This window comes from Eleutherodactylus coqui, chromosome 1 (genome assembly GCF_035609145.1).
Source record: "Eleutherodactylus coqui strain aEleCoq1 chromosome 1, aEleCoq1.hap1, whole genome shotgun sequence".
In the NCBI taxonomy this organism is placed as follows: Eukaryota; Metazoa; Chordata; class Amphibia; order Anura; family Eleutherodactylidae; genus Eleutherodactylus; species Eleutherodactylus coqui.
The window spans coordinates 121118197-121133764 of NC_089837.1; the positions used below are offsets into that span (position 1 = coordinate 121118197).

The window sequence follows — 15568 nt, forward strand, 5'->3', positions numbered from 1 at the left end:
GTATATGTAAATTACAGTATGCAGTGGAGAGGTCCAACATCGGAGTTCTCTTCTGTATATGTATATTACAGTATGCAGGGGATAGGTCCAACATCGGAGTTCTCTTCTGTATATGTATATTACAGTAAGCAGGGGAGAGGTCTGACATCAGAGTTCTCTCCTGTATATGTATATTACAGTATGCAGTGGAGAGGTCCAACATCAGAGTTCTCTCCTGTATATGTTTATTACAGTATGTAGGGCAGAGGTCTGACATCGGGGTTCTCTTCTGTATATGTATATTACATTATGTATGGCAGAGGTCCGACATCAGAGTTCTCTTCTGTATATTACAGTATGCAGGGGAGAGGTCCGACATCGGGTTTCTCTTCTGTATATGTATATTACAGAATGTAGGGGAGCGGTGCAACATCGGGGGTTCTTTTCTGTATATGTATATCACAGTATGCAGGGGAGAGGTCCGACATCAAGGTTCTCTTCTGTACCTGTATATTACAGTATGTAGGGGAGAGGTCCGACATCGTGGTTCTCTCCTGTATATGTATATCGCAGTATGCAGGGGAGAGGTCTGACATCGGGGTTCTCTGCTGTATATGTATATTACAGTTTGCAGGGGAGAGGTCCGACATCGGGGTTCTCTTCTGTATATTACAGTATGCAGAGGAGAGGTCCGACATCAGAGTTCTCTTCTGTATATGTATATTACAGTATGCAGGGGAGAGGTCCGACATCGGGGTTCTCTTCTGTATATGTATATTACATTATGCAGGGGAAGAGGTCCGACATCTGGGTTCTGTTCTGTATATGTATATTACAGTATGCAGGGGAGAGGTCCGACATCGGGGTTCTCTTCTGTATATGTATATTACAGTATGCAGGGAGAGGTCCGACATCGGGGTTCTCTTCTGTATATGTATATTACAGTATGCAGTGGAGAGGTCCGACATCAGGGTTCTCTTCTGTATATGTATAATACAGTATGTAGGGGAGAGGTTCGACATAGAGGTTCTCTTCTGTATATGTATATAAGACTATGCAGGGCAGAAGTCCGACATCAGAGTTCTCTTCTGTATATGTATATTACAGTATGCAGGGGAGAGGTCCGACATCGGAGTTCTCTTCTGTATATGTATATTACAGTATGCAGGGGAGAGGTCCGACATCGGAGTTCTCTTCTGTAGATCACAGTATGCAGGGGAGAGGTCCGACATCAGAGTTCTCTTCTTTATATGTATATTACAGTATGCAGGGGAGAGGTCCGACATCGGAGTTCTCTTCTGTATATGTATATTACAGTATGCAGGGGAGAGGTCCGACATCAGGGTTCTCCTCTGTATATATATATTACAGTATGTAGGGGAGAGGTCCGACATCAGGGTTCTCATCTGTATATGTATATTACAGTATGCAGGGCAGAGGTCCAACATCAGGGTTCTCTTCTGTATATGTATATTACAGTATGCAGGGGAGAGGTCCGACATCGGAGTTCTCTTCTGTATATGTATATTACAGTATGCAGGGGAGAGGTCCGACATCGGGGTTCTCTTCTGTATATGTATATTACAGTATGCAGGGGAGAGGTCCGACATCGGGGGTTCTCTTCTGTATATGTATATTACAGTAAGCAGGGAAAGGTCTGACATCGGAGTTCTCTTCTGTATATGTATATTACAGTATGCAGGGGAGAGGTCCGATATCGGGGTTCTCTTCTGTATATGTAAATTACAGTATGCAGTGGAGAGGTCCAACATCGGAGTTCTCTTCTGTATATGTATATTACAGTAAGCAGGGGAGAGGTCTGACATCGGAGTTCTCTTCTGTATATGTATATTACAGTATGCAGGGAGAGGTCCGACATCGGGGTTCTCTTCTGCATATGTATATTACAGTATGCAGTGGAGAGGTCCGACATCGGGGTTCTCTTCTGCATATGTATATTACAGTATACAGGGAAAGGTCTGACATAGGGGTTCTCTTCTGTATATGTATATTACAGTATGCAGGGGAGAGGTCCGACATCGGGGTTCTCTTCTGTGTATGTAAATTACAGTATGCAGTGGAGAGGTCCAACATCGGAGTTCTCTTTTGTATATGTATATTACAGTATGCAGGGGATAGGTCCAACATCGGAGTTCTCTTCTGTATATGTATATTACAGTATGGAGAGGAGAGGTCCAACATCAGGGTTCTCTTCTGTATATGTTTATTACAGTATGCAGGGGAGAGGTCCGCCATCGGAGTACTCTTCTGTATATGTATATTACATTATGTATGGCAGAGTTCCGACATCAGAGTTCTCTTCTGTATATTACAGTATGCAGGGGAGAAGTCCGACATCGAGTTTCTCTTCTGTATATGTATATTACAGAATGTAGGGGAGCGGTGCGACATCGGGGGTTCTCTTCTGTATATGTATATCACAGTATGCAGGGGAGAGGTCCGACATCAAGGTTCTCTTCTGTACCTGTATATTACAGTATGTAGGGGAGAGGTCCGACATCGTGGTTCTCTCCTGTATATGTATATCGCAATATGCAGGGGAGAGGTCCGACATCGGGGTTCTCTTCTGTATATGTATATTACAGTATGCAGGGGAGAGGTCCGACATCGGGGTTCTCCTCTGTATATGTATATTACAGTATGCAGGGGAGAGGTCTGACATCAGAGTTCTCCTCTGTATATGTATATTACAGTGTGCAGGGGAGAGGTCCGACATTGGGGTTCTCCTCTGTATATGTATATTACAGTATGCAGGGGAAAGGTCCGACATCGGGGTTCTCCTCTGTATATGTATATTACAGTATGCAGGGGAGAGGTCCGACATCGGGGTTCTCCTCTGTATATGTATATTACAGTATGCAGGGGAGAGGTCCGACATCAGGGTTCTCTTCTGTATATGTATATTACAGTATGCAGGGCAGAGGTCCGACATCGGGATTCTCTTCTGTATATGTATATTACATTATGCAGGGCAGAGATCCGACATCGGGATTCTCTTCTGTATATGTATATTACAGTATGCAGGGCAGAGATCCGACATCGGCGTTCTCTTCTGTATATGTATATTACAGTATGTAGGGGAGAGGTCCGACATCGGGGTTCCTTGCTGTATATGTATATTACAGTATGCAGGGGAGAGGTCTGACATTGGGGTTCTCTTCTGCATATGTATATTACCGTATGCAGGGCAGAGGTCCGACATCGGGGTTCTCTTCTGTATATGTATATTGAGAAATCTCGTCCAAATGGCTGGCTAATCCTGGGATTAGCGGCTGCTGGCAGAATTGCCATGGCGAATATCCGCCCTGTGTGAACCCAGCCTTAGGCTGCCTTCACACAAGCAGTAAGAGCTGTGGAACTACCGCTGCGTTTACAATAAAAGCTATGTGAGAGGATCTTAAAAAATCTCCCTCACATGGTAGAGATAATTTCCGCAACAAATCTGCAGTGTTTTCGATAAACACTAGACTCTAAATCCGCAGCATTTTTATTTATGCTGTGAAATCCAACCCTTAAAAACATAGGGAGTTGAATTCCGCAGTGCGAATTTAGCGCCACGGATTTCCTGTTGTATGGCTGTGGGTAATTCTATTTCCGGCAGTGATTCCACCCTTTGAGAACATGACCTTTATACTTTGACAAAAGAACAAAATACAACACACATAACCAGAAAAAAAATTAAACCGTATCTAGTTTATTACATATAGAAAGATTTTCCAGAATTTACAAACAACCACATTGCTCATTCCAGGGAGTTTCTTTTTAAAGAGTTCAGCCAAGTTTCACTTTTTTTCCCTTTAATTTTTTTAATTTTTTTTTCAATTTTTTGTTTTACATTATATACAATGGAAGACTCTTGATTTCATATTTTTATTTTCTTGTACCTGTGCAATGAAAAGGTTTGTGTTTTTTTTTTTCCTAATTCTTTTAAACCTGTGAGTAGCGTGTGTAGGGTCGTCAGTTCTGATAAACATTAATTTAGAAGAACTGTAGCCCTATCTGGCACAGAAGGAGTTAAAGCACGTCACTGCCAGGAGTGCGGATTTCTTCGTACATACGCTTATATTACAAGTGTCACTAAACAGGACCCAAAATAAACGCCCTAGCAATCTAGGACTTGCCTTGTTTCTTAGAAAGGAGGATAGTACCCTACTTATTTAATTAGCCATATTTTAGCAATTATCAAAGTCTGTTTACAACAGATTACCTCAAAGTCCCACATAAAAAATGGGCTCTAACAGAAAAAAAAAAAAGAACATGTATAAATCAAAACCTATGTTAAATATTTAATTCTCATCAATCATTATTAACAGTTTTTTTTCTCGTAGTTAATAATTTACATCAATGATTTGTAATACAGTTTTTTTTTTCTTTCTTTCTTGAAATATCAGCAGCAACGTATATTGAATGAATTGAGAACAATGTGCGAAGATGCAAGTCCATGCGCACCGTGAGCTGGTGCAGGGAGGGTGGGATCACTGAGGTGGTCTCCAAGGATGTAGAAGGAGCAGATTGCTTCTATCCAGACGTCACAGTGCTTTATGCTTGGCACAACAGAGAAGGTGCGGTTCAGTCAGCTGACTCCTGAGGTTTGCGTGTGTAGTAAACAACGTGAAGTGGATGCAGCGTACCATCTATTGTAGAGGAGGATGTGAGGTCCTGGTTGTGATGTGTGGAGGCTACTGAGAGTCCATAATCCCTTGAGATTGAACAGGTATCTTGCTGAGGTTGTTGAGGTTGTTATTCTGGGGAGAAAGAAAAAAACAAAAAAACATGAATATATTAACATCACAGGATGACGCTTCATAAGAAACAACAACAACAATTCTGCTGCCTGGATCTTTAGCTTTCAGTGAATTTTTTCATAATTGATATTTATAAAAAAAAAAAAACTTGAAAAAAATACAACTTCTGGTTATTTGTATAGCACCAATTTATTCCACAGCGCTTTCAAGTAATTTATTTATTAGCTACCGCCACATACTCATTTTACCAACCTCTGAAGGATGGAGTCAACCTTGAGTCGGCTACTTGAACTATGGGGGGATTGAACTCCCCACCTTCCGGTCGTGAGCATTTCTGCTGTCTTAGCACTGTGCGTTACACAAAGCTCTGTCCAAATGACAGGCCATGTTAGATCACCAGGAGAGCCGAAGTTGGGAGTCCCAACTAGAACAGTGGTGCCAAGGATCCCATTGCTCCTCACTTGAGTGTGTAACGGAGCAGTGGTTGAACATATACTATGCTGCTATATTCAAGGTCTATGGGGCTGACTGAAACAGATGAGTGCTTGACTCGGCTGTTGTCAATCCAATAGATTTTAATCAGATCAGCACTGTGCACGCTCAGCCACCACTGTGAGGAGGAACGAGAGGGTTAAGGACGCCATTATAATGATGGTGGGCTCCAAGCAATCATTCATCACCTATTGTTTGGATGTCCATGATAGCAAAACCCATTTTGTATAATGATATAATGTGAATGACAGAAGCAACTAAGGCAAAGACGTTTTTTCAGAGCATTTTTTATGCAGCTCTATCAGAAGTGAATATTATCACAATTACGCATTTGTTCTGCCACTCCCATTCATCGGGATGGAGAAGGACTATGGCCACTTTATTTACTGTTTAGAACAGGGACCTTTGTCCCTTCATTATTACTAATCGGTTTATGGTCCATTATAAACCTCTTTAACATGCACAACTCAATCCAGTGTTAATATCTGTAGCCAGGACACACTTGCACCATGTATCCTTTAATAAGTGGATGCAGAAAACATTCTGGCAACATCTCATACATAGAACCTACTGAAAAGGTCAAAATCTCTCAATCTAATGCCAAGGTGTACACTTAAAATGAGGATTTTTAGAGTTTAGGAGTAATAAACCTTTGTAGTGCAGGATTCTGCCAAGTTTATTTTATATTATCACATTAGGGGAACATTTATCACACAGAGCTATGCAGCTTTAAACAGCAATAATATAAAAAAAACAATGTATGCCTTCTTAAAGGGAGTTTTCCAGGACTTGGTAGGCTTAGAATTACGTAGAGCGACGCAAAAAAACAGAAGCACCGACTCCACCGGTCCAAAGCAGGAGCCCCGATGCCCGTGACTTGTAACCTATTAGAAGCAGGCTGGCGGTAACTTGCCTTTCATTGTGCACATAATCATTCAGCCAATCATGGTGGTGGTTCTTCCATAGCCACGGAAGCCCGTAATTGGCTAAGCAGTAGCACGTGACCACCAGACTGCTTCTTCTGGGTTTTGAGCAGTGGGCACCATGACTGCAGTTCTGGAGGGGAACCATTGGAGAAGGTGAGTAGGGCATGTTACCACCAGCCAGCAATTCTTAGCCAGTAATTTTTTTAAGTTCCGGAAATCCTCTTTAAATATCTACAACGGTCTCCGATGAAAGTGAATGCAAGATTTCCACAACATCCAGGACGGCGTGAACTGCTTTTCACAGACCTTTCAAGTGTTCAGTAACAATAGCTGAAGCGACGGGCAGCGCTATACTCCGTGCTTAGATCAGTGTCTGGACTAACCATTGTTTTTCATCAACAACAGTCAGTATTTCCTTAACAACCTATAAAACAACGCTCAACACAAATGGCTTTGTGCAGGGGATCTCGGGCTACAGTGAGCTCAGCGAAGGATCATTTAATGTCACTGACATCACTGTTGGCAGCTTAGGAACAGGGGAAACCTGTGTTTAATCTATTTCCTACTTACCGCCAGCAATAGCTGGAGTCCCCGATAATACAGCCTTGTGGTTGGAGGGGGGGGGGGGGTGGATGCTGGCTTACTCAAGCCTCCTTGGCAAGAGGAACATGTAACTGAAGGCTACAAAAAGGGCGCATTTTTGCATTAGTCTTATGTTTCACATCTGCTCCAAGGTGTGTTTTGAACAGACTAACCCTGAACGCTAAAATATTGCAATTACCAAATAGGAAATGACTATATTGCACACTACAGACCATCATCATGTAGCAACCAGAGACAACTAATACTGGAAACAACTGACAAAACTATAATGTCTGTAATCCCGACCCAGATTATTTCATCACTGCTAATTTCACCGGATAACTGAAGCTTTTCTAGAGCCTTCATAGCCGAGACCTGCAACTATGTTAGTTATCACTTAGCACCTCCTGACCACCCTTGGTGGTCCGCCCGTACGGGTTGCATACAAACCTGCTGCATCAAAGAAGGAATCTACTAAATCTTTTAAGCTTCTCACACGCTAACCAAGGTTGCCAATGCTTAGCTTGCAGTTCAAATGCTAAGGCAAATCTAATAGGCGAATGCACTCAATCACCACTTCTGAGAAAAGAACATTTATCTTTCGAGCACTCTAGCAAACCAGTAGACCTTGAGGCCAACCATACACACAAACCAAAAAAAGAATGAAAAACTTGCTGGGCTCGTCCACAACAGTTGTACAGTGCGATATGTATAGTAAAGAGCTCAATGAATTCATTTTCATTTAGCAGAGCTGGATTCCAGACGGTTTGAAACTCCCATGTAATGCTATTGGTATGCATTTCTGGAAAAAGCACATGGAAAACTTGCCAAACCTTAAACGATTTACCATATCCTGTGACGACATGCAAACACAAAAAACAAAATAATTCAAATAGTATAGCCAAAACATGGCAGCCATAGTCATACACCTTTTCCCCTTATTTTAGACAGAACTAAAATGGCCCTACAATGCACAAACAGGTAGGCTGAAATAGTCTGGAGCTCTTCAAGTCCACTGGCAATGTACTCAAGACCTATTAAAACACACCTGCGCCTTCATATGACTTTTTAGAAGAAGCTGTCGTGTGTGTACATGAGCAATAACATTTTTTTTAAAGCCATAATACAACTCGTATTCTGCAGTGATCAGTTTTTTATTTCCTTCTGCAGGCTCCATCTCTTATTCTCAATTCTCCCTGAGCTGGTGGATATAGACTAGCTGCTGTAATGTCTTAATGCACTACACATAAAGAGGAAATCTTGCTCCCCTATCACTAGCTTTCATATACACAGAAGCAGCAGTATGGAAGACATTGTTGAGAAGTACTGAGCAGTGCAGATGTGATTTCAATAGCGGTCAGACAGTAAAACACTTACTATTACCTGAAGCAGCCTCCCTGTGTGTTTCTCTTCTCCTCTCACTTAGCACCAACTCCCCCTCTTCTATTTATATACTTCTATGGGCAGTATTTGATCAGATCTGTCAGTGAGCTGTTAGTCTGTCTTATCTAGAGATGGATTTTAGCAGTTTTTCAGAGTGAGTCAACAGTGATTAGAAGGGTGGAGCCTAATAAGCAGAGGAAAAAAGCACTTTTCTGTAACAAAACAGGTTACAAAAATTTCTTATAGTCACCTGTATCACCGACTAATGCAAAGTTTGCTGAAAGTCCCTAAATACTTCCTGCCTTGAAGTAGAGTATCAGGCACAGAAGCACCACAACTTGCCAAGAGGCAGCATGAAGTACTGGCCACCTTTAAGGCCTCATGTCCACTAGCAAAATTGAATTGCGGATTTCGCGGGTAAAATCTGCATGCAATTTTGCTTATAGGGAATCACTAGCCATCAGCAGTCAATTAATTGAATTGGTTTCCGCTCGTGTGCATTACGGATCCATTTTACATAGCATGCTATGGAGGGTTTTTGCCGCTGAACCCAGGGGTGGATGCCCGCTCCAGGTTCAGCAGCAAATTCCGGCCGTGTGCATGAGGCTTTAAAAGCAAACAGTCCTGCTCTTCACTTCAGCTATAACTTAACGCAAATCTGGTGTGGAGTAAGCAACACATGTGGAAGTCTGATACAATGTAATGTTTAGGTGAGTAGCTGGTGGTTTCTATGCATTCAGCACACTTTGCATTGAGCATACAAAAATTTAATCTGAATCCCTGTTATGCCCCATAATTCAACTAATGAGACCAAGAAAAGACGTCATGTCTGGTTTCATCTAGCCATCTTTGAAACTCTTGCAAAAGTGATCATTAAAGTTCTGTTTCCATATGTGGAAGCCTTGTTCGGGGCATTGCCTAATAACTGAGCCATTACAGCACTGAAAGCTTTGCAGAGCAGCAGACTACTAATATGTACAATTAGGATTTTGGTTAGAGTCTACCAGACAATACAAGCTTAGCAAACGAAGCAAGGCACATAATGTGTTTACCGCAATAACAAGAAAACAAATTGTGGTTGAAAGGGGGATCTCTTATCAAGACAACCCCTGTCTATATGCCCTATTACAGCATGTGGACATCATGGAGGGCAAGTCTTCTATGAGTCAGAAGAAAAACACACTATGAGCGTGGCTTGTATTACGGCAGTCCTGGTTTACATGGATGGCCATCCACCTACTATATGTGCCTGGCTGGCCATAGTGTCCATTTGCCTAGGATAGCGGCAGTCACACTATAGGTTCATTGCTGTGGCTTCACTCTTGGATGAAAGAACCTTTTCAGCATCACTGATTATTCTAGACTATTGCTCAAAGTGCACCTCCAGTCCAGAGTAAAACTTTGACCATAAACAGCCAATTTATAGTACAAACACTTGCTATCCTCCTATTGGAAACATATGCTGTTCCCCTCTTCTGAAGCCCCATTTTGCCAGTTGGCCAGTTTCCGAATGCCACCCTACTAACCAATGCCAATGACATGGTGTAGTGTTCATTGGACCGGGGAAGAGAGGGGGAGATACGTCTCCGATTTCCTAAGCAAGGAGGAATGGTGGCGGCAGCAGCTTTCAAGACATGAGCACCAGGTACAGTATGTATCCTATACATTATGTATGGTGGAATTTACACTTGGGACTGGAGGGGTCACTAACTTACAAAAAAATTTAAATCCTGTTTATTCACTTTGTAATTTAGGATTCATCCCTCAGTTTTTGAGCTCCGCTTACCGTCAGTAAATGAAACCCATCTACAGGGATACTGAGGGTTTATCTGAGGTTTTATTGATTTTTTTTTCTCGTTTTTTTTGCTGGTCCTTTGTTGTGATCAGCGTAAGTACTGTGAAACCATAACATTTACACCACTACCACATGTGAGACTTCAACAATCAACACAACTTCCACCATGGACTTCCTTTACATTGGACAACTATTGGACGCATAGGCACTAGAGATGAGCGAGCATACTCGGAAAAGCACTACTCGCTCGAGTAATTTGCTTTATCCGAGTATCGCTGTGCTCGTCCCTGAAGATTCGGGTGCCGCTGCGGCTGACAGGTGAGTCGCAGGGGACAGCGGGCGGGAGAGAAAGATCTTACCTCCGTTCCTCCCCGCTCTCCCCTGCAGCTCCCCACTCCGTGCCGGCACCCGAATCTTCAGGGACGAGCACAGCGATACTCGGATAAAGCAAATTACTCGAGCGAGTAGTGCTTTTCCGAGTACGCTCGCTCATCTCTAATAGGCACCCAACAATTGTCCCAACAGGAGCAATAGTTGTTCAGTGAATGGAGCTGCAGCGTGCTGGAGACTTCTCCGCCTCCATTCACTGCAAAGACTGAACGACTTATTTTTAGTCCGGGTTTATGCAGGCGGACCAGATACCAGATGTGATCCGGCATACTTGCCATTTCAGTAAAATGGATGACCTTGGTAACTCACCGCCGGTCATGTGCAATACAGTTTTTTTTTCTCAATATTTGTAATTCCTGCGCTGTCACTTCGCGATGATGCTGGTACCCACAGCCCATACGCAATGTTAATTGTGTACAGGCTACGGGTCAGACAGCCTCCATTGACTTCAATGGAGGCCGTCCGCGGCAAAATAGAGCATGCTGCAATTTGTCTTTCGCTTGCGGAATAGGCAATTTGTATCCACAAGGGTGACGAAAAAGCGAAATGTACATGGCTTTTAATGCCTACGTTTTGCCACAGATCCTCTGCGTGGACACCAATCGTGGATTCCGCAATTGGAGCCCGGCCCTACACAGAGAGAATCCGTCCACTATGCACTTTGCTTCAGTGAGCTTAAACTAAGTGGTTACTGAGCAATTTCTCGCTCATTACTATGTTGCTAGCTGGGTTTACACGGGATGACCATCATGAAAACTGCGGTTTCAACTGAGTATTGGAGCGATAATGACCCTGTATACAAAGTACCTTAAAGGAGGTGCGTTCAGATGTCGCCGATTCGCTGCAGATTCTGCAACAGATCTGTACCAGAATCCGCACCAAAGCAGATGTGTGAACACACCCTAACACAATGTATTATTTGTACTTTCTATATTATATATATGATGCCTTAGCAGCAAAGCTTTGTAAATGCAGCATCCTCAGTGCCAGGATAAGCCCCCCGGAGGAATATCTGGCCAATTGATTCCAGATAAACACCACAAAACAAGAAGAAGGACACAGTATCCAAATTCAGTACATTATCTGCAGCACGGAGCATTCTCACTAATCACCCTGAAGGATCAATTATTTCTTCCCTTTTGGTGTCAACTAACAACATCACAGCTGTCACATCCTTGCATCTAATAAATAAGGAGACTGTGCAGACCGGTCATACGCTTCCCATACGTGTAGATTTACATGCGGCACCGAGAATCAAGGAGTCTTCAGTTGCACGCAAGAAGGTGTTACATGGAATATGACTTCTGAAGACGAACGGTTTAAGTAGGTTTCCAAGGGCTAGATTAAAGAAGGTGTATTTAACAGGGGTGTTGGCGTCTTAGATCCTGAAGGGGAGGGAAGATGTTAAATAATGCATGTTTCTAGGGATCGTTTTATTGTTTGTTATTCGACTGCTTGTCATGCCTACACAGTGCAATGATCAGGAAGGAAGGCTTAGAAAAACAATTATTCTAGCGATCATCGCCTTGTGTTGAAGGTCCTTGAGAACCCATTTAGACGGCCACATACTTGGACCATGTGTTGTCCATGAGTTTCTCTGATGTGTCAATACGGCCCAATTCAAGAGCTGGGTAAATCCCAGGACCAAGTAGCAAACGCTATAAACATCTGCTACTAGAACCAAACCCAAAGAAAAAAACATATCTGCTTTCTTCCAGGAACTGCACCACTCATGGGTTGTGTCTGGTATTGCAGTTCAATGATGAGAATGGGGCGGAGCGGCAGTACAACACACAACTGATACGTAGGTGCGGAGTGGTTTCTGCAACGAGGCAACCATGTTTTTCTGATCCTAGCTGACCCCTTTAAGCAACCCTCCGGTTTTAGAAGAAGGTTAATTTCACACAGGCGAGTGTGGTATTGTGCTGCGCAATTCAGCCTTATATCGCGCCCATCAGCGTGCGATTTCTCTGCAAATGCAAGGCTTTTGAGTCAAAAAACACCTTGCTTCGCTTCGGGGAAAGTAGCAATCCTACTTTCAGCTGGGTCTGCAAGTGTATTCTATTGTTTTCAATGGGAAACTTACGATGCATCTCACACACTTTGTGATGCTTTTGTATAAATAGGCAATGTGTTCCGAGGGAATGCCCAAATTCATGGGAGATTTGTGCATCTTGCATCGCACAAATCTCGCACGATCTTCTTAGCCATGTGAAAGCAGCCTTAGGCCAACTTCACACGAGCGAATGGGTTATCAGACTGATATTGCGCTCGTCAACATGCGATAGGCATTTTTACATCCCCTTGCATCACCGCGGGGTAATAGCGAACCTCTGCTGAATGATGGCTGGTTAGACTACTTCCCGAACATCTCATGGCATCTTCATTAGGATGATCCTTACAGCGAAAAGGAAGGACACTTTTTCCACGTTGAACTAAAAAGGGCAAGAGTTGCCTCGCTAACAGGCACACCAGGCAACACAATGCCTTCTGTAACAGGGGCCATACAAATTAAATGAACATTGGCTGAACCCATAGATTTCAGTGAGACTAGTCAACTATCTAACAAGCATAGGGATTTCCCAACTATCCCTTGACAGAAGATGTTTGGGGAGAGAAGGGTCAGGCATGTTGTATTTCGACATGCAAGATCCTTTTTCTCAAGGGAAATAAACCACCAGAGGTGTCTGACGGCGGCTTATCCCCCTCTGAACACAAACGCTTGGCTGAGGCTGCAGGAGGCAGTCGTTGGACAACGCTAATCTAAAAGGCCCTTTAACAGGGCCTCATCATTGGGCCTACATAATCGCTCAACCAATAACCCTGCAGTGGAATAAGGAAAGCAATCAGCCAATGAACAAGTGAGCGCTTGTTCGTCAGCTGATGGTCGATTTTCAGGCTGCATACGAGCGCTCACTGATCAGCTGTACATCTCCACATGTGAACAGGGACATATACTGCCGGTCTAGGGGGACGAACAATTGTACTTGCAATCATTCATCCCTATAAGCAATTCTTGGCCCTGTGTATATGAAAAGTAAATGAGCGGCATGTTTTTCAATTAATGCTGGTTACATTACCTTTGGTGCACAACCACCTTATAAAGGTGGCTGCAAGCAGCATTTACATACACAGATCACATCGCTGAGGACTGTCATTTTTTCGATGGCACGATCAATCAAGATCAACAATAAACAATTAATCTTTTATTGCTGACCTTTTTCCTTCAATTACCCTGGCCAATTACCATTACGATTGCTTTGTGCAAACTGTAATGATACTTGGCCGGTATAAATGGGTCTTAAGGAAACAAGAAAAAAAGCGCAACGTATATCAGAAACAGAAGACAGAATGAGACAGTGTAACATAAATATGACCCCATGCGGGTTTTGATTAAATAAGTAAAAATAAAAGTGGCATAATTACATAATGTATCTAAGTGTTCTAAATGTTATACTAAAAGAATGTTATTAAACAACACACCAAAAACATTCAAAAAGGAACTTACAATTTACTGGATCTGATTGCCATAATGACATCATGCTGGTTGTCAACAGATAGCCCAAACAACCCCCTGGACTCATTAATAATATGCCAAATTCAAAAAATATACAAATCTCAAAAATACCCACGTTGAGTGTCCCCGAATGCCATCTGGCGTTGTAACTCACATCTGAAAAGTATTTGTACCAAGACCAAAATATGCAAAGGAAAAGTACATCATGAGAGACTCAAATTACTCCGTGGTCTCAAACGACTACAGCAAAACACTGCATTTATCATCAACAGCAAAGCGTTCTCATAGCCCAAATATGTAAAAGTAACAATTTTCCATACACAAGGAAACAGGAACGGCAAGTCAGACTCTTAACAGAGGCTCAAAGCATGTGATACAGAAGGCTCCTTTAATAGTAAAAACGTAATGTGGCAAGACTATGATCTATATTCAAGACCAGCTCTGGATAACCACAAATCACATGAGAAACAACTGTCCCCGGGGCAAGCGATTATACCAATGTACTGCTGGGTGCATGTGATTTTGCATCAAACCGGAACTGGTTGGAGTTGGTTGGGTCATCCACGCTCATTACTTGAGAAGAAGCGGTTAAAAGGCAAATAAAACAATGTTTAGCAAATAAAACCAGATCGATTACTTTGGGTTAGGTTTTTGTTAGTATGTTATGGCTTAAACCCTTGTAAAATATTGCTTTAATTAAAAGGTTGTGTTTGGTGATTACATCACATCAAGTATAGCATACTGGAGTATTCCTCACATACCGGCCATCTAGAGTTTAACCCTCTTGAAAGCACCCCAAAATTTACTGTGGTGTGGTTCCAATTGAAAGTGGCTTAAGTCTGCCAGCAAGTCTGCATCCAAATGCACTTGTAGACATGTAGGTTTTAGAACAGAATTCCGCAGGGGTAGATTAAAATATGTCTCGTGGTGTGTATTACGGAAATATTGTGCTCATGTAAAAGCACCCCCAAAGAGATATGGCCAGCTACTGACGTAGGACTATTGTGTATTTACGCTCTCATCTTAAAGCTAAAAAATACCATACAAATGGATGACTGCGAAACTTATTCTCAGGTTTCCCAGACCTGGTGGGTGGAGGCTAGATACTGTGTTGTCTACTATATACACTGCACAGAAAAAAGTGGATATCCTGCCCCTAAATCTGTCCTACCATATACAGAGAAACAGCAGCATGGAGAACATTACTGAGATGTACTGAGCTCTGTAGATAAAGGTTGCACTGCTTTGTAGTTTTTAGAATTGTAAGCTGCCACACCATCTCTCAGCTGCTCTCACTGAGCTTCTCCTCCCTGCATACATTTTTTGGGGCAGCATGTAATCTGATCTGTCAGTGAGTTCTTAGTCCTCCTTGTCTACCAATATGGATTTTCACCAGTTATTCAGAGTAAACAATTTAATAGGAGGGGTGACTAGGTAAAACAGTCTAATAAGTGGAGAAAAAGAACATTTTTCTCTTATATGATATATTACATCGATTCTTATATTTGCCTGTACCATCGATGTATGAAACGTTTGTTAAAACCAACAGTGACCATTCCAATAGGTGGCACTGTGGAGGTATTATTCCATCTCCCTTATTTGCATATTACCCAGAGGAGCATGAACGGCCTTTTGAGTCTCCCCACTCACAGTCTAGGTACTCTCCCTAAAGAAGAAAAGATAGCGTTTCTGACCCCCATTTACAGCCAGCAATACATGTCTAGGCAAACAGATTATC

General features: G+C 42.5%; 1 protein-coding gene across 1 annotated transcript in view; it reads right to left on the bottom strand.

The window, feature by feature from the left end:
* Nucleotides 1-3673: 3673 nt before the first annotated feature.
* The window catches only part of IRS1 (insulin receptor substrate 1), a 48042-nt gene continuing 36147 nt past the window's right edge, over nt 3674-15568 (bottom strand). Inside the window, exon 2 of the mRNA XM_066599606.1 lies at nt 3674-4745. Coding sequence (XP_066455703.1) covers nt 4741-4745 — 5 coding nt within the window. The 3' untranslated portion in view covers nt 3674-4740. The remainder of the gene's footprint in view (nt 4746-15568) is intronic.